This window comes from Brienomyrus brachyistius, chromosome 14 (genome assembly GCF_023856365.1).
Source record: "Brienomyrus brachyistius isolate T26 chromosome 14, BBRACH_0.4, whole genome shotgun sequence".
Taxonomy (NCBI): domain Eukaryota; kingdom Metazoa; phylum Chordata; class Actinopteri; order Osteoglossiformes; family Mormyridae; genus Brienomyrus; species Brienomyrus brachyistius.
Window position 1 is genome coordinate 18522116 of NC_064546.1, and position 19533 is coordinate 18541648.

At 42.7% G+C, this 19533-nt stretch overlaps 1 protein-coding gene across 1 annotated transcript; it reads right to left on the reverse strand.

The window, feature by feature from the left end:
- Positions 1–2762: 2762 nt before the first annotated feature.
- On the reverse strand, positions 2763–18508 carry LOC125708151 (doublecortin domain-containing protein 2). Its single transcript, XM_048975731.1, has 13 exons — positions 18216–18508; positions 18038–18086; positions 17263–17339; positions 16986–17117; positions 16418–16567; positions 16149–16203; positions 12415–12559; positions 11843–11890; positions 10478–10578; positions 9766–9888; positions 9583–9678; positions 4133–4180; positions 2763–3585 (listed from the first exon to the last, which is right to left on the reverse strand). Exons 1-11 carry the CDS (start codon positions 18506–18508, stop codon positions 9583–9585), a joined length of 1269 nt encoding a protein of 422 aa, XP_048831688.1. The 3' UTR covers positions 2763–3585; positions 4133–4180.
- Between the last annotated feature and the right edge of the window lie 1025 nt (positions 18509–19533).

Here is a 19533-nt window from a genome sequence, read left to right on the forward strand (position 1 = left end):
TTCAGAGCCTCCTCTTATCACACCGCTTCAGCTGAGCTTTTCAAGGGCATTATGGGAATCGACCTGGGAACAGCACCGGGGGAAAACAGACACAGTTTGTTATTCTGGATGAAGCCCTTCCTCTCTCCTACTAACTTACTACCACAATTTCAGACCACCCTCAAACGATATGGGGGGGAATTACAGCTCTCTTATAGAAATTATTTTTTTTATAAGGTCACATGGCCTCTCTCTGCACAAGGGGTTTATGGGTTGTCACCGTGGGCATGTGATGACATCTAACGTCACGTTCCGTATTTATGTGTTTACTGCTGCGCTTGAGCGATTTACGTTGGATTACCTCAGATTCTTAACACAGCAGGACACAAGTAATATGACTCGAGTCACTCATCGATGTTCCCAAAATCATTTCGGCAACCTTAAGTAGCACCTTCAAGCCATAAATTTGTAACGTCAAACATTACTTAGCAAAGAATCCTTGAACTTAACCTCAGTAATTAAACTGCCAAGATGGAGGAGCAGTCATTATTTCTTGGTAATCTATAGTCTCACAGTCCCAGAAGGATTCCTGAAGAGAGATCGGATATTGCTGTGTCTAGCTGATTTCGCTCTTAATTTAACGTTCAGGATACCTACAGGTTTAACGTTAAAATGATTAGCCGACTCCTGATAGCGGAATACAAATTAAAGGCGCCGCAAAAGCGAGTCGCGGTAAATTCTGAATAATGCAGCGGTTCTGGGCTCCATCCAGCTGTGTTTTCTGTTTAGCTTCCCCTGTGCTGACAGTCAGCTAATTAGCCAACAGTCGCTGGCATCAATAAATTGAATCCATCAATGCTGCATCAGTGTAATCAATCTTCCCCTTTTTGGGGTCCTCATTAACGCTATGATCCTGTGAACAAATGACTTTCTCACCACCGTCCCGTGATGAAATGGTGACCCATCTAATCGTTTTGTGTTGGAGATGCTCTGGATTTAAAAAAAAACACTGTCATTTATTATTTTTACTATTATTATTATTCCATAGAGCCATTTTACCATGTTCGTTACAAATTGCAGGCCAATTTGTGATCCTTTTGCATCTGATTGTAATCTTTTAAGCATACTAAGTAGGATGATGTTGAATGGACTGTTGTAATTCATTTGTAATTGTGTTAATTTACTTCCTAATTTCTCCCATCCCTAATGCTTACAGCATGCTTAAAATCTAGAGCAATTTATCTATAGGCAAGAACACAAGGACTATAATGAATACAAAGTATGATTTTACTATCTAATGTTTTTATTCTTTTTCATATTGGCCAAACTACTATTTATTTTTCCGTATAACCCTGCTGAGGAGGCAGATTTATGACCTTCGCGTTGGACTCGACTCGCATGCAGTCCAGGGGTTAAACTGATTCCCACCAGCCCTGGCTGTAACGAGGGAGGTCAGCACTCGGAATCAACTTGGCTGGCCCCCGAGATTAATACGGGCCCGTCCAATTCATTGAGCTGAAATATCTGCGAGTTCGCATTTGCTAATGGGGTCATGATGCACCTTAAAATGGCCTAGAAGTCACTGTATACCTGTAGTATCTGCTAGCGTGAAGAAAGCTGACCACTGCAAAAATGAAATGTATTTGTCTGTGGCGTTGTAGGGGGTGTAAGCATATATGTGAGGCCACATGTGCATCACTGAATTAGGCCTTCTTACAAATAAGCTTTGTGCATCATATTTTATATAGAAATTTAAAATGCAAGGGTACTTTTATTATCCTAAAAAGTAGCTACGTAAAATACAATCTCCACTTTCTGCTCACCAACTCCCCATGGCCTTGAAAACCAGTTGTAAAGGTTCCGTTTGGATTTTAATCCAATATTAATTTATTTGCCGTTAGACACGTTCATCCGTGTAGTATGACTTGGTACTAATGTAAGAATGGTTGGTGTGTATGTGGGGGCTGGGTGCCGAGCACAGTCAGCCGCTTACTTCACTTGTGCCTTGTGGCCATAATATAAGCCTGAGTTGTGATTTAAGTCTGTGACTTAAGCTTGCTTTTTAAAACCTGAGACTAAACTTCATTGTATTCAGAGTACATATGGATAATAAATTAAGCCTGAAGGGAACGTAAAATTTTCCAGGGGGTGGGGGGGGGGTCGCTTTTTTGATACTAAATCACGAGCGGGCAAGTTTCCATCTATATTAACGTATCGGATTTAATTGCAGGCTCGTGTCGTGTAAATAATGGAAAGAGCTGTATGACCTCATCTCCTTGTCAAAGAACGAGCGTGTCTTACATTGCTGTGCGGTGCTGGCTGGAACATTCAGCGTTCCTGAGCACTGCGTTCACGGCCAGGTCTGACCACAGCCTTCGCGATCTTGACAGCACATAATCACACGCCCCCGCAGCTCCAACGCGCCCCGCCGGCCTGACAGTAAGTGTATATATCATTATGCTATTAGTTGATTCCACCGGTTTTAATCATGGCAGTAATTCGTCTCGGGAGATGACAGGCTTCTCTCACGCGCAATTATGCTGCATGCCGCACTTGCTGATTAGACAAAAACCCCAATAATAATTCATCGGAAAATTGCAAAAAATAATCCATCAAGGCTGCTACTTTGATACCCTCTCTGGACTTTCTCTTTTTAATAATTAATCCCTACAATTACCCTACTTACCCTACACACAGTCTGAGGGTCCATGTAATATTCATAAGATACATAATTATCCTACATATTTTCTGAAACAAAAAAAAGATATAGGTTCACAATGGGGTATATGAGATTTGGATATTTTATTTGGTTTATAACACTCAATTAATGCTTTTTTAAACCATACATATGAGGAGACAATGAGTGAGAAATGCCCCTAATTCAACAGTCTCTGCAACATGGATTCTTGAAAAATTCTTTATACTCTACAATCTTAAACTAGCATGGACACCCTCCATGTCTTGAGAATCATTTCGCCATTAGCCTCTAAGGGCACAAGACGTAACAAATTCCAATCCGTACAAAACAGATCCAACATTTTCCTGAGTTGGTACATCTTAGAGCTGAACTTTTACACTGACACAGAATAAGGTAGACAGGTATCTAATACTCTGGTAAATTCTACGCTATGCTCCTCAGCTTAGTGTGCTGAGGTCAGCAAGGTCCTAGACGGCTACCGAAATGGATACAAAACGCTGGAGTGACACACTGGACGAAGGGAGTCTAGAACATTACGCTAGAGCTGTTTTTCCCAATCCAGTCTTTAGAGACCTAGAAGACGGTTCACATTTCATCTCCCTCACAGCTCCGGGTAGCAAAAATGTGGACTGTCTGCAGTTCCCCAAGGGAAACACTGTATCAGAGGGATAAACTGACAATCAAAGCTGCTGCGAGGCTGAGCATTGGTGTGCTTCAGGGGGACCAGCAGATGACAAAGATGAGCACCTCTCTTGGTCGAGCATGTTGGGTGGGCATGTGGCCTTGTCATTTAATTTCCATGCAAATGCTATGAGATTCCCTCAGACAGTCTGCATATTTAGGGCTGGAACATGTAGGCTTTACAGTCTTGGGAAAGCGAAAGCGTTCCGGACCATTCTCTGTTTTTTCTTTGATATGCAAAGAAGCAGAAATGTCAATAGAAACATAAAAAACATTATAAGCATATTCAAAAGGACATCCATCCATCCATCCATCCATCCATTCTCCAAATCGCTTATCCGACTGGGTCGAGGGGGGTCCGGAGCCTATCCCGGAAGCAATGGGCACGAGGCAGGGAACAACACAGGATGGGGGGCCAGCCCATCGCAGGGCACACTCACACACCATTCACTCTCACACCTATGGGCAATTTAGCAACTCCAATTAGCCTCAGAATGCTTTTGGACTGTGGGGGAAACCAGAGTACCCGGAGGACACCCCACGACGACATGAGGAGAACATGCAAACTCCACACACATGTGACCCAGGCGGAGACTCGAACCCGGGTCCCAGAGGTGTGAGGCAACAGTGCTAACCACTGCACCACCATGCCGCCCCCAAAAGGAAAAAGTTAAAATATATATTTGTTTTTGTAAATGTTTGTCCGACAATAGTGCTCCAATTCATCAATGACATGCAACATCAGCTGTGACACACTGGGGAATACTGACTCACCTCTTAATTACACGGAGACTGGTCTGTGAGACGACCATCATTTGTTATCTGGAGAAAATAAGACAAAGGAATATCAGAAATGATTACCAACCAAACTATGCATTATCTGCCGATAATTTTGAGCACGGATGTTATGGTCAGTTAAAAATGGTGAATAGCTGAACCGCCACTAAAAGACGTCTATAATAGCTTGATGGTCATGATAATCATGATGATAATGCTTCTCCTGATAAGTATAACAGCAGGTCGGACCAGGCCTCCCTTTCAAAGGCCAGAGGCCCCGAGTTCATTCTGGAACTTCCTCTGACGCTCCCAAGCCAGCTGGAATACATGATTCCTCCAGCAGGCCTTGGGTCTGTCCCCGCAACCCCTACCTAGTGGTACGTGCCATTCTCACCAAGGTCCTGCCAGCATCTCACACTCCAGACAACATAGCTTTGTGGATCACTGAAGCACAAACACCTCTCCACCACCCCAAGGTCATGATCCTCAGAGGCGTATAATAGTTTCATAATAATATAATAATAATCCATTAGAAGGAATGGTAGAGAAGAAGAATCACATGAACAAGGTGAGTTAATATCGCATTTTGTAACGACATGCAACGTATTTTTTATCACTTTTACATGTAAAACCTGCAGGACTTAAAGGCAGCAGCTCTTAAATTATGATGAAGAGAGAAGCATGTCAACAAATATTAAAATCAAGGCATTGAACGGGCTCTGGTAGCTATTTGTCTGTATGGCGGAAAAAAAAATGTGTAGCCTTTGATGCGGTCTCTTTTGTTTCTGCCTGATATGCCGTATTCATCAATGCCGCATCCATGATGTATACAAGTAAAACAAAAATCGACGTAAAGGTCATCATTCAGGAATAATCATTCCTGGTAGTGAATTTGATATACAGCGCATTCATTTAGGCTCATGGAATAATTTAACTGTAATACATGAAGCTGCACAAGGGCAGAAGATATGCATGCAGGGAGTAATATATGGTGGCTGAAGACATCTTTTATCTGCAGTCAATTGTGGTATTTTACTGCCAATATCAGCAGACCCTAACGGTGCTCATAAATTAGGCGACCATTGTTCACGCCACCAATAACTTCTGAAGGAGAACCTTGGTGGAGAAGAGCACACCGTCCCGCATGCCGCGAAGGTGCGTAACAGGCGCGGGAATAATCAAAACCTGCCACGACTTTATGTGTGCGTCGCACTGACGAGGTTCAGCCTTGATGAATGTTTTGTGTTTTCCTGATAGATGGGGGGGGAGAAAATCGCCACCCAGAACAGGTTTGTTATAAATAACTGGTGTTTGGATCGGTGTTTCGTCTTCAAGCGAGCGTCAAACTTAATACGGCTTTTCCCACCACACATAGAATACATACCTACATGATATCCAAAACTCTTATACTCTACTCATAATTACACTGATATAAAGAGCCAGACTGACACATTATTTTGAAAGGGTGACGGAGAAGTTTCCAGAGCTCTCTAAGAATGAAGATGGCTAAGATTAATTTGTGCTGTTTGTAGCGTGAGTGCCATTCAATTTACAAATAGAATACATGAGATGAACGTCCCAAGACGTGTTGGAATACAAAATGACTTCATTATATTGTTATGAAATAAACCCGGATCAAGTAAATGATAATGTAGAGCCATTAAGCTCTTGTAGAACAAACCGCACGCTTGTCGGTGACTGATGATGGGAGACTGAAGCTGTGATTGTACCTGAGCTGCTGGTTCCTGGTATTCTCGCTGGTCGGCCTTACGGAAGGGCCAGAACGTTCCGTGAACCATTGAGGCTGCCCGTTAAGCTTGACATTCTTATGTTGGCTTTATTTAAATAGAGCCAGACATGTGGTTCAGGGCCAAACTGAGGTCCCAGCGCAAGCGATGGAGCTGAACAACATCAACAACAGATGGGCCAACTCCACACTCTGCTCCACTGCATGCAATTCTGACAGGCAGGATAGAAGGTTAGCAAACATGGTTTCCCCTATATGTTTATGCTGTACACTTTAATATTGATACAGGAGACATGTATTTTCTCTGACTGTTTTAGAGTGTGAAATATTTCCTCGTCTACCGTGGCCTGCAGCTTGAGTTATTTCACGGTAGCTGATATTTTAAGATCTAGATTCATTCAGAAATGATGCGGATTCTGTTATGGTTCTAAAGACTGACCATATTTTACATGTCATCTACATGTCATTTTACATGTCATCTACATGTCATTTTACATGTCATCTACATGTCATCTAGGAGCTTTTTGCACAATACATTAGGTTACCGAAGCCATTTGCGAGGAAAAGTGCAACATTCCTCTAATTCCAGAACAATCAACAAAAAAAACGTACATTTATAGACTTCCACAAAATGCGGTCCAGTTTTCTCCACTGTCAACACCGCCCAACTTCTATCCACACTGAGAAATAACAACCTCACAAACCAAATTTGATATTCAGAAACACAACAAAACGAAAAACAGTATAAAGCCCCTAACAGCAGGTGGCGTAGTTGTTAAGGGCATTAAGCATGTGCATTAATTCCCTAGGAGAGACTCTGTACTTGCACCATTGAACCAGGCACCAAATCTGAATAGATCCAGCACTGGACAAAAACACTGACTAAATGTTATATACCCAGAACTTTAGGATGTAGTGATCAAAGCCGTACCAGATCATAAACTGAGTTATAGTTTGGAGGGCGATTTGTTAAACTAGTCAAGGAGTCAGGGGCACCATAAGGCGGGAAGTTAGGGTGATTCCAAAGGCCCATGTCAGTCGGGGGCCTTAAAAAATGTGGAGCATAATTGGATTATTCTGGGTTGGAGGCCCAGTATGACATGTTTTTATGGGGCCCAAAATCTCTAGCGCCCCCCTGCAAGGAGTTATAGTAAAAGTTATCTAAACTGTATTTACTCTATTTTTACCGCATCAGGTCATCTGCAGTGGTGTAACATGCACACTCGCAAAATCAAAGCTACTCCGTTTTCCTTCAGTGTTAATGTTTTCTTTCTGATTTGTTAACTTTGATATTTGTGTATGATTGTGACTATATTTTATTGCCATATTAAGCAAATTGATTCAAAATCAAATATTAAGCTGCCAAACTAGAAGCTTATACTCAGCTAAAAGTTATTTTTAAAAGCTATTCAATTGCTTGGCAGTGCATAACCCAGTGCTTGCTTTTATTGCTGCTCGTTAGACAGTGCATAGTCATTAAGCAAATCCTACTCGTCAGTAACATAGTTGTTAAGCGAGTCCTACTCGTCAGTAACACCCTTAGTCCGTGCATGAACCTTTACAGCAGAAGGGATGCAGTAGCACCAAGTAGCCAATGACTGCCCACTTTGCAGGCTGTAAGCCAGCCTGTGAAGTATATTTAAAAAGGAACATCAAAAGCAAGGTAGGAAATTCTCATAAGACAACCGAAAAGTATGGGGGGGGGGGGGTGGATGAACTTCAAGTAATACAGAAATCAATGGGGAAAATCAATTCACATTTGATATTTATGATGATATTCCACAAAAAAGGATGGAAAAGGCAAAGTCTTGTTTAATATTGACTAATGTGGCTATTAAATGAGGAAAAACTGCTTAGCGAAATTACTGGCCATTCTGTCAATATGATTACATTACAATAAACAGTTAGGATAAGCAAAGATGACTGCAGCTGATACAGGGGACTGGTCCGGCCCTTGAGAGCAGGCATACGTCTTACTGTGTAGCTTTAACACAGTGGCGCAGGCAGGATAACAACAGATCATTACGATAACACAGTATAACACGGCACTAGCATCAACATAACGCTCTAAACAAAGATTTATTCTCATTTAATTGCTAGAGTAAATGATGTGCCACAATAGATCATAAAGAAAAACAAAATGATGTCATCATTAAATTGACCTGAGTCATGATTTAATAGCGACGCTGTACTTACACACATTGCACATGATGTAATGTATGTTTGGGCAAAGGAACGCAACGAAATAAACGTAAATTCGTTCGGCAAAAAATATGCCGCATGAATATCCACGGTTTTCTCACATTAGCATGCCGCACCGTGAGTGACTGGTGCAATTTAACAATGTTTTACGGGGAAATTAAGCTCACGTAATAAAATTCAGCTACAGTTTCCTTTTCAAAGAGAGCATAACAACTTACTTTGTCAATTACTACAGGGAAAAAAAAATGACCCACCCACAGAATTTTTCCTTCACTGATTACTCTCTCCTATAATGATTTTATATTACAATGGTATCATTTTTCTATTAATTGAGAATTATATTATGATTCTCTACAAACTACAAAAATGCTTTGCTGGACATTGACTGTTATTCCTTTGTAAGTATGAACCAAACAAAGATCTGCAGGAGTCATTCAATCTTCTCGCTGAAGATCATTCCATTAATTAGTCCAGTTTGGGATAAGAAGGATGATTCAATACTTTCTATTATATCCCTGCCATTCCCAGTGACTATCGCGTTTCTAACCCAGCAACGTCTCAATTTGACGAAATGCTATAATTAATAGTATTATTTATATGGCCTATAAGAAGGTCATAACTGCCTCCAGAAATCAATATTTTTTGACAACAGTATCTTAATTGCGAAAGTGCACTGCACAGCATTCTCATAATCCTTATGGTAAAGATCCTTCATTGTAATTGCTTTGGCCCGGAATTATAGATTTCATTAACCAGAATGGTCAGTTGGTGATTACTAAAATAAGTCTTGGTGTTTTAAAAGGGAATGAAACTGCATGATATTGTAATATACATGGTTATTATTTGTGATCACACCTTCTGTTATGCTCATGTGATCCATTAAAAAGAATTAGCATTATGGGAAAATGGCCCTTTCATGAATATGAAAATGGAAACTAATTACTAAAAGCTATGAAAGTGTGTGTCTGACCTGTGGTCAAAAGTGCTATGGAGAAACCCCCTGGTTTCATGGTCAGGACCTCATTATGCTATTGGTGTAGGAAACGGAAACAGTGCACGATAAACTCTGCGTATCGTAAACCATTTATGTTTCATCGTAAGGTCTGGGTGATTTCAGCAATGGGTTTTCTTGTGAACTGGGTACCAGGGGTCGAGAGTTAAAATGCAGTCTGTTTACACTCCTTCTTCACATTAACAATTGATGTTTCTAAAGCAGTATTAGTTAAAGCACTGTTTCTCGACCAGGTCCTCGGGGACCCCTCAGACAGTCCACATTTTTGCTCCCTCCCAGCTCCCAGCATGCCTGAACCAAACAATGATTAACAAACCGACCAATCGAGAAGAACACCGAATGGCCGATGCAGCTGTGTTGGGAGCTGGGAGGGAACAAAAATGTGGACTGTCTTGGGGTTCCCGTGGACTGGGTTGAGAAACACTGAGTTAATCGGTTGATTAGAAGAAAAGAATGATTAGCGTGATCGGTAAGCTGCCTACATACCTACGTCTCTGGTTCTGAAGCGGGTGCAGGTTTGGTTCTGACACCGGTTGAGGGTCTCTGGGATTCTTTAGATGCTGTCGCGGTGTTGCCTGAGGCCTGCCACCAAGGACCACACTGGTTAATAAGCTTCTCAGAAGGGTGACCGCCAATGCATTGCTGCACCGCCGCGGCACTCGAACTGACCGTCGTGGAGCACTCTGCCACGGCTCTCTGAGCGCTGGGAGTCACTGGCTGTTTCAGAGCATCGCTTCCCGGCCAGGAGGTCTCATGCCGATCCTGCTCTTCATCAACCACCTCTGCTTTGGTCTGTGGAGATTCGCAGCAATTACTCAATAAATGTAAGCAGAGAGGGAGAAGATATGCTACGTTTGGTCCTCAGGTAGGGTGCGGCGTGGCCAGCTCGTGGCTCAGGGAGGGGGGCCTTTGCCGGTGAGCGGAAGGTTGTCGGTTTGAAATCCACCCTTCGCAAAATCGACATCAGGCCCTTGAATGAGGATCTTAACCACATGAAAAAGGCTCCAGGGGTCCAGATAAAGTGTTTGCGTTTGTGTATCTTAAAGGACAGCATGATGGCATATGAAAGGAGAAGCGTTCCAATGTGCTCATTCTTCCGCAAACAACAAATAAAGCACCGTTTCAGATAAGGACGTGCAAGTAAATTTCTCATAAGCAAGAAATTGGGATCAGATTTTCAATATCCCAAATTATTAATACTCTTCTTTTTTTAAAGAAAAAAACTATCGCCATTTACTATAAACCAGTTTGCGACAATGTCCTTGTAGAAATGTCCCGTAGTAAATTAATTTCCATGGAATCGCCGAGAGAGTTCAAAATTCTTCCCATGTTAACAGTAACTGCGTGACATATCTGTGCCGCACGGATAGGTGACCTCTACCTGATCCAGGGGCAGCTCCGCCATCGTTCCGCCATCCTCCTGCACCACCGTCGCTCCTGCCACTTCACTCCGTACGCCTTTCGCCTTGAAGACTCTCCAGTCTAAAGAAAGAAATAAATCACTATTTACTCTGACTGCTGCCAGTCACCGAACAAGCCAAATTGTGCTCAGGGTAATCAATAGTCTCTTCAGTCAAGTTATTTATACAACACGCGCATCCAGACCAAACATTTCAAGGCAGCTGAAAAACAAATGTCCTCACTGCAGACGAAACAAAGTTTTGTTACTGAACTCGAATGAACACATTAATGCATAACAGCCTTTTGATAAACCCAAAAGTACAAAGTCCATTTTCACTGCGTCATTAACTAAACAGTTGACGTAAAAGCCTGAAAAAACTTTAATACACCCAGCTAGCTCACAATAAAAAAAAAATCTGTAGCAGCAAATAGATGAAACAATTAATACTACAATTGTTTTTGTCATGGATTGACCTCAAACTGTCACAAGTCTATGGAAAAATACAGTAAGTTCAGTTACATCTGTTAACCATTGTTGCAATTAATAGGGGTAAATAATATATGAAATAATATGTTTTGTTTATTCCCAATTCTGTTTTCACTTCATTTCAACGTTTTTGCTTCCCACCACCTAAGCCATCAACCTACCAGGTGGGTATAAAATATCGCAAGTTGCCCCTACACTTATAATCACTACCTATGCTCTGTCTAACCGGGTAATAACCAAGAACGCGTAGAATATACGATACTTTAGCACTCAAGCGCTACTAAATCAGACTTAATGAGCAAGCTGTGCTCTGCTCGGCTTATAAACTTTATCGGCTGAGGCGAGGTTCTGGAAACATCTGTCGTCGGAGGCACTCCGCAGCGGGGCCTGGCATCGCGCCTCTCCAGACTGTCCTGTTGTGGCCGACTGGGCTACTTAAAAGAGACGGCCTGCCGGATCACTGTTTTTACCATTACTGACAATGGCGTGCCCGAGTAGCGGCCAGGGATGCGCCCTCATGCCGCGTTAAAGGGCCCCAATTTTCAGGTCCGCTAGTAGAAGAAATTCTTCAGAGATCTGATACACCACTATTTCTCAACGCAGTACCCAGGGACCCCCACACAATGCACATTTTAACTCCCTCCCTGCCCCCAACACACCTGAACCAAACAATCAAGAACGACCCAAACAATCAGGAACACCAAATACACGATACAGGTGAGTTGGGAGTTGGGAGGGAGCAAAAATGCGGACAGTCTGGGGGTCCATGTGGACTGGATTGAGAAACACTGTGATGTGTGACTCTGCTGGGCCGTAAATAAAACCAATAATACACTGTCGATGTGCAAAGAGGCAAACCTGCATGTCTGTGTTCAGAGTTTGCATTTTCTTCACTTGCAGCGATTCCTGATTGAAAGAATTAATCGAGTTAGGGAGCAGCATCCAGTGTTTCTGGGTCTGACGCTCAGCGGGTCCTCCGAGCGGAAGGTCACCAGCTTGAATCTTGTCCTTGGCAGCATTGCCACATCTCTGTTAGGCCCCCGAGCGAGGCCCTTACCCCCCCCGAAACACCCCGGGGGCGTCGGATTAAACGGCCTAACCTGATGGCATATGTGAAAACACGCATTACGATGCACCTGTGTTTATGCAAACGGACAATAAAGCAGTTCATTCCTAAGTGTGCAGATTCCACTTCCAGGATTTTCTTCCAGCCGTCCTCGCGAGAATACTTTCCAGAATCGCAATCGACCTTCTCGGCTAGCCCGAGAAACCTGCGCGTACAAAGAAACACACCTACACACACACACACACACACCGGCCCGCGACAACCATAGCGCATCCAATTTATATCAGGAGAGCCAGCATGTGGTGGAGGTTTACACCCATACATTAAGCGGCGGGAGGTCAGGCTGAGGAGGTGCTGTACCCACCTCCCGTCGAGAGGAGACGTGGGCCCTTAGCAATCTGCTGTGTCGTTCGCTCCGGCCTGGTGTAGAATAAGGAGGCCCAGTGGGTTTTCAGCAGCACCCTGCGCTCCTGACCTCCTTCGGGAGACGGATCCCTTCGACCATTAAGCTACACAAATAACAGTAAGACACATTTAGGCTTTGAATCAGTGGATGTATACTTTTGTAGTTCCATCACCACAGAAACGTTTCAGGAGATTCTTTCTTGCTTGGATCATATGATACAAACTTGTTTTTCCTTTCCTATTTTTTTGTATTTTTTTTTTTTTCATTCTACATTGACCTCAATTTTTCATGAGCATATACTTTGTAGTTCCCCGATGACTCTCGTGGTATTGAATTCATCTGGTTCCAATACGACCCCATGAACAGCCTATCAATCACCGGAGAGCACTGCAAACTAATCATTTATTGATGAAACAGGCCAGCCATGAATTTCCAATTGCATTTGTCTTATTTATCAAGTTCAAACAATGAAAATCCAAACAAGCTAAAAGGAGCGGGAGAGAAAAGTGTTCCGGGGGAAAAGCTTATTCTGAGGCAGACGGCGACTGGTATTGATGGAAAGGTCTTGGCGACTAGATAGAGGAAGTCAAGGAAAGCAGTGGGTAGGAAATGACCTCGGACGGCTTCACCCACAGTGCCTTACACATCTGAATTAATGCCCCTGAATGAGCCAATTCTCTCTTCACGGCGCCCACACAGCCGTGGTAGGTATCTAGGTGACATGTGTCTCCTCTGAGGATGAAGGAAAATCCATCCATGTCACAAAAGTAGAGTATCTCAGTAGAACATGCAAACTCCACACATGCACAGAGCTGAGGGTGGGATTCAAACTCAAACCCTACTGTCAGCAGTGCTAATCACTGTTACTGTGTCACCATGTCATAGACTGAGGAGGGCACACAGTTTATGCTTTAAATTTAATAATTTAATTCTATTTTTATCTTCTGTATTTGGTTAACTTGAAGGGAAAACCCACTTAGCAGTAGTTAACAAATCTTCTGCTTTTCCACAAACACACACTAGGGGCAGCTGCTGGTTCAACGGCACTGGGTTTGTGGAAGAGCAAAACGCTTGACCTTAACTTGAACGCGAGCCCTGTTTGGCAGACTGATGACTATCAATCCTCCAGTGGACTGGAGAAAGGGGGAACAAAAGTTCCAAGATTTGCAGGGCTGATGAAAAAGAGCCCAGCAACGGTTACGACAGAAATGTATTTATCAGGGTGCTTTGTTATGACTGATCTGTGTGTGCGTCTGTGTGTGTGTGTGTGTGTTTTTGATGCACTGGGTCTTTGGGGTACTTTTTTGTGATAGCTGCAAAAAGGCAACAACACAGAATTAAGCGCCAGAGTTGTTAAAAAATAGTAAATTGCTCCTTGCATTTTTATTGAATCTGAACCTAAGCTGAGACTGTGGAGTGATCAGTGTGTGAAATGCAATAATAATCTGTTTCCCCACACGCCCTAACTCTGATATGATAGTGAGCTGAGGAGGTATCTATTTCAAACGGCCCACTCTGTTGGGATCCCGTTACCGGTGGGGGGCGTCACATCTCACCGGGGTCCGTGCCGGACAACCAGCGGGGGCGTCGTGGGGGCACATTGTCCGGTCTGCCAGTTCGTCTACGGTCGTTGAAACAGTGCCCACGTCACCGAGTGCGGCGGAGACGGGAGTGAATAAAAAGCGCGGCGCTCGCCGGATTCGGTGATCATACTGCGGCTGTGTGATCATGTCAACCGGCGGCGCGCACGCTCCCCCAGTAATATCGTACGGCTGACTCATGCGCAATAAAAAGTAAGAAAACGCAGCGAGAATAAATGCCTTCACGCTGCGGTGTGAGTTACAGTTTCCACAGTGTGGCAAAGTGTAGCAGGAAGAACGGGGATCTGTAAAATTCACAGGGCCTCCATAAATAAACAGACGATAAATAAAAGAACTGAGTGGAAAAGGTGTAAAAATTCTGAAGCTTCCGTTATCGGAGGGAAAGTGCCCATGTGAGAAGCAAGGGTCAGATTGTGTTTGGAGGGGTGGGGGGGAAAGCGAAAACGAGAAGAAAAATCAAAATGAATCATTGTGTGATGGAGCGAACAGCTATATAGCATGTATGAGGTCATGTTTTTCCACAGTGCGTTGAACACCGCTCCAAGAAGAAAGTGGATATGAATTACTTAGTCACTGTCTCCCCCTAGCGGTGAATGTTGGAGAAACGACTCATTTTGCAGAACTGCCTTTCTGCAGATGCATACCCTACAGTCAGTAACACAAGTTATAACTATGTCCTTGAAAAAGCTATGTTAAAATGAAAAAGTCACATTAAACAAAATTACATTTTCACCGCAAATATACCTCGTCACATACGTAATATGCTAAATCACCTAAATGAATGATTGCTTTAAAACCAGGTCTTAAGATTCGAAGTCATACCTTAGTCCCGTATTCGCCATTCAGTGTATTACACTGCCACGGTCTAATTTTGATTTAACATATATGAAGCACCAAAACATCACACAAATAAGTCAGCTTTCTTACTGAACTACCTCTTGTTGTTTCTGACTGGGAAATCGCACTCCTTCATATAGCCTAAATCCTTATACGTTTGTGACACGAAGGCAAAACAAAGAAAACAACCTTCAGCGGTTAAGGGTGAACAATGATTTTTCATGGTTATAATAAACAGACATCAGATATATCTTTGTGCTGCTGTCCCAGTCAGAAGTGCTGAGTGTACGTGTTTCTCCCCTGTCGGCGCCCAAGCTGCGCCTTTCTCCATACCTGCCATTTCTGAATGCCTAGCGCACCCACTTCAGCGCCACATATTTAATCACAATCCGAAATGCTCCGTGCTGGCAGAAAGAGCGATTTTTGTTTACGCTCATCCCCTTCGCCCTTCCCCCCTCTCCCCATCCCCTCCCCCGGTGAGTCCGCTCGCTCCTAGGGAGCAGACGCACTTGATCATGCGGCACGGCCACGTCGTACAGGCTGGATGCTTATCATAGTGTTAGACAGGGTAACGCTGTACCTCCCACGGACAGTGATTGATGGCGCTTACGTCTCATGCAAGAACTCAGATTGCCTGGATCATGCCAATCGTACTTTTAATTGCAATATAGAAGCACGGATGATCATTCATTGTAACTGATCACTGCTATTAAAAACGGTGTGAAAAACAGAATACGTTATGTGTGTATACAGTATGTTTTGAATGTCTGAATCAGCAGGCAACATTCAAAGGCAGTATCCGTTTGGGAAGGAATGTTTCAGCGGACTGTCTAAAGAAGACGAAAAACAGACGGGAAAATCATGCTTAAATCGTTTTTATATAAACATCACCTAATCGTTCTCCTCACAGATAATAGGCAACGCGGACTGGCCGAGGAATGTATAACTTATTCCAAAAGGAGTCACAGGCCTGCAGGCTGTCAGACACGCAGTTTTTACTTAAGAATCACGTTTCTTTTTATGTTTGTATTGGTAATTAAACCATGGCCAGGCATTCGGGGGCAGAGGCGCTGTGTGAAAGAAACTCAGTCTCTGCTGTGCACTTAGAATGGAAACTCTGTCTTATAATATTAAATAACTAATTAGAAAGCCTGATATGATTCGAGAAATGATCTTGGAGCAGAAGTACAGCCTTGTGGTTAACGGTGCCAGTCGCAAGTTACACCTCAGTCATTCTCAGGCATGACTACCTACCATAGCTTCTGCATTTCTATACTTTCTTGTTGATGGATGAAAGTCATCGAAGACCCTAAATTGGAAAAAAAAAACATTTTTTTCCACTATGAATCACATGGAGAAACTCAGACATGCAACAAAATAAATGTGCAAGGAAAATAATACACATTACCAAAGTACATGTAATATATGATCTAATCTGATTTACCTTTGAAAAGTCTATTGAGAACCCTGGCATTTCTGCCACTTAAATGCATTCTTGCTAAACGGATCCCAGCATTGCTGACCTTTGACTCTTGTCCACGCCCCTCCCTTTCTTAGTAATCCAGTGAAAGTACGGCAGGAATCTGAATTTCTCTGCACCCACAGCGACGTAATACTGGTCATTCTCTAATTCGGCTGAGCCCAGTAACGGAGTCCCATTTAACGTGCATATTCTGCAGGGCAAAAAGAACACAGAGAGGGTATTTACCTATAAACAGGCAGTTACCATTCACTCTCAGAAACAAGGGTTAAGCTGTAGGTAATTGTGTATTTTAAGGTACAGCCCAAGTCACAAGTAAAGATTCACTTTTTACCCCTTTTCTGAAAGTGTAAAAATGCATCCTTCAAATTCACCATTGATGGAATTTATCACACATTCAAAAATCTTATTTCTGCCATCATGCACCGAACATTATTACGACTTGCAAATCATTGGTTTTAAATAAATATATTACCCCCTGTGTAGAGGACAGCACCTGTTTGTAGAATAAAATCAAACATTCCACCACCACCACCTGCTAAGGGCAATGCAGCCTACAAATCAGGACTGTGACCGTTTCTTCCATTAAATCCTTTTGCAGCAACACCCACCTGTGCACGGCTCCTGTGCGAAGATGCACTTTCTCTGTTACCATAGCGAGTACATTCTCCCAGCTTCTAAGAGTGTACTTTGGTATTAGTATCCTAACTGGAGGAGCCAAGATATTTCCGTTGGTAAAAACACTGCAAAACACAACAATGGAAACAACTTAGGAATATGGCCCAGTTGTCAATAAATACGAGACTTTTAAAACTTGAACACATTGCAGTATGTAAAGGAGAAACAATATGTTTTAATCCGCAAATCAAATGGAGAGTACACACTCACTTTATAGTGCATGGTTCATTGATGCTTTTTTTCCAACGCGCAGAAACCGCTAATTTGCTGTGAACAACGGGTCGTATCTGTAAGGAAACGGGACAAAAGCTTTGCAAAGAAGCCAAACTGGTACTGTAAACACCGATTTTTTTTTAAGTGGGATCTTGTCATTTTACGATTCGCTTTCAGTTATTTCATGGAAATCCAATTTGTTTAGAAAACTAAATCTGAAAATGGATTTCCTAAATGTCTTTCAGTAGGCTGATTACCCATCATCCACAGCTGCAGTCTTAACTGCATTCTAACGGAGCCGCACATAGGGTTAACTTAAAGCCAGCTCTCGGCCCTTGTTTGGTTCAGTCGTTTATTAACACACATGCAGTTCAAAAGCCTGGCCCTTCACCACAAATTAAGCACAAAATTAGAAGGAAGAGAAGCAATCAGAAAAGCCTTGAACTTATCTGATTTTATGTACATCGCAGGTAATAGAGAATGACATTGGGTTGGTTTCCATTATAAAACAAACCATACCCGGGGTTTCCCGGAGAAAACCTTTCGCAAATTAAAATTACAGAGTTAAGGACGGTTTAGATCATACGGATCACGCTCTTGCTCCTTCACTGGATCCGACGTGACCGCAGCAAGAGGCCGGTCCGCTCAGCGGTAATGTCAATAATATGTAATGTGAGACAGGCCCTTAACTTCCAGCAAGTTTATTTTCCGCACAACCTCATGCCAGAATGGAAATCCTTACTTTCTCGGTTATTTAAGACACCCATCTTACCATTTCGCTCTTCTTCCTCTGCGGCTTTTTGGGCGTTATTTGACAGTAACTAAAAGAAGGAGAACATCGTGTCAGACTGATGTGTTAGATCCTAGATCTGAGGTCAGAGATCTTCTTCTAGCATAATAGTATGACAGCGACAAATGACAATCGCATCTCTAGTCACACAGACACATACTCCAGCTTTTTGAAGCGCTCTGCCCCGGCTGCAACATATTCGTCCCCGTGTTGCAGTTGCTCCAAAGCAACGATTTTGTGTCCTTCCCGGGGAGTGTAAACGTTTCTCACCGCCCCGAAAGGAGCCTCCACCCCGCGGGTCACCGAGCTCAAAAAGCCGTCAAATGTGGAGGTGCGGCGCTGGCTTACCACGATCTTCCTCCCAGGAAAGAAAGGGTCCCCATTGCGGTATACGAGGACGGTTTTTGCGAGCGGAGGCTGCGCAAGGGATGCCCTACCTGAGGTCCCAGACATAACCCCGTTAATTTAAGTCTTCGGCAACAGCCACTTCGTGCAAGCGCCCAGGTCAGGTGGCAAAAGTTATTAAAATAGCTACAGGTAACGTGAGATACGGAGGTATCTGATCAAGGCGGCGGCGCTTCCCTCAACTGTTCAGCGTCTTATCAAGTATCCTTGTATTTCCTTGTCTGATATTTCTTACCCCAATTGTGGTTTTCTCTACTCACGCTGTTTGCTCTGTTTCCCTGGCTACCGAAGACAGTGATTTTTATTATCATTAATAATAATAATAATTTAATTTAATTGATAACCGTGACAGAAGGGTTAAAAAAAACGCATGCATTAAGTCAGACCAGGTTTCTGTACGTTAATCCCAGATTCCTCTGAATAGTTTGTGCGTTGCATATTACGTTAATATGACATTTATACATTAATTTAGACACTAGCGCCACAACGTTGAGTAGCTACAGACTATTTCTGCTTATTAACATGAAATGTGCCTACTTAAAATATACTTAAAGCACACGTCTCTAGTCTTTTAGGAAAATAAAACACGGCATAAAAAGAAACATATAAGTTGCTTTGAACTCGGCTATTTTGTAAATACTCAAGCAAACTTAACTGCGTCCAATTCACGCCCTTACATGTAGCCTTGAAACTGTTATGTATGTATTTGTTTACGAGAGCAGTAACCGGAGACCCCCTCATTACAATGGAGCTCATTGTGTTTCCTAACAATCAATTCCCTGTCGGTAGCCTATAATTCATCCTGTTATTACATATTCAATCGTGTTACACACGTAACTAATTTTTCTTACCTACAAATAGATAATAATACTTATCCGTATCATTTTATCTACTACATTGTTGCGATATAAAAGTATTTATTCCAAAATTATAATGTTGGCTTAGTTGAGGTTTTAAATAGAAAGAATTTAGCCAAATTTAAGAGTGCTCGGTATTGTTGGAGAGCTATGCAAGTAGTTCGCATAGGGAACCAAGATACTGTTCTCATAATGAATATAAAGAGATGTTAAAGT

Bases quoted from the DNA above. Each gene is read 5' to 3' on its own strand.
- LOC125708151 (XM_048975731.1), bottom strand. From the start codon at position 18,508: ATGTCTGGGACCTCAGGTAGGGCATCCCTTGCGCAGCCTCCGCTCGCA. The intron at 12,560-16,148 runs GTAGGTAGTCAT...TTATTTGTGTAG, and splicing joins ATAGAAATGCAGAAGCTATG to CTTAATGGTCGAAGGGATCC. The intron at 9,679-9,765 runs GTCAGTTCGAGT...CCTTGGTGGCAG, and splicing joins TGGCAGAGTGCTCCACGACG to GCCTCAGGCAACACCGCGAC.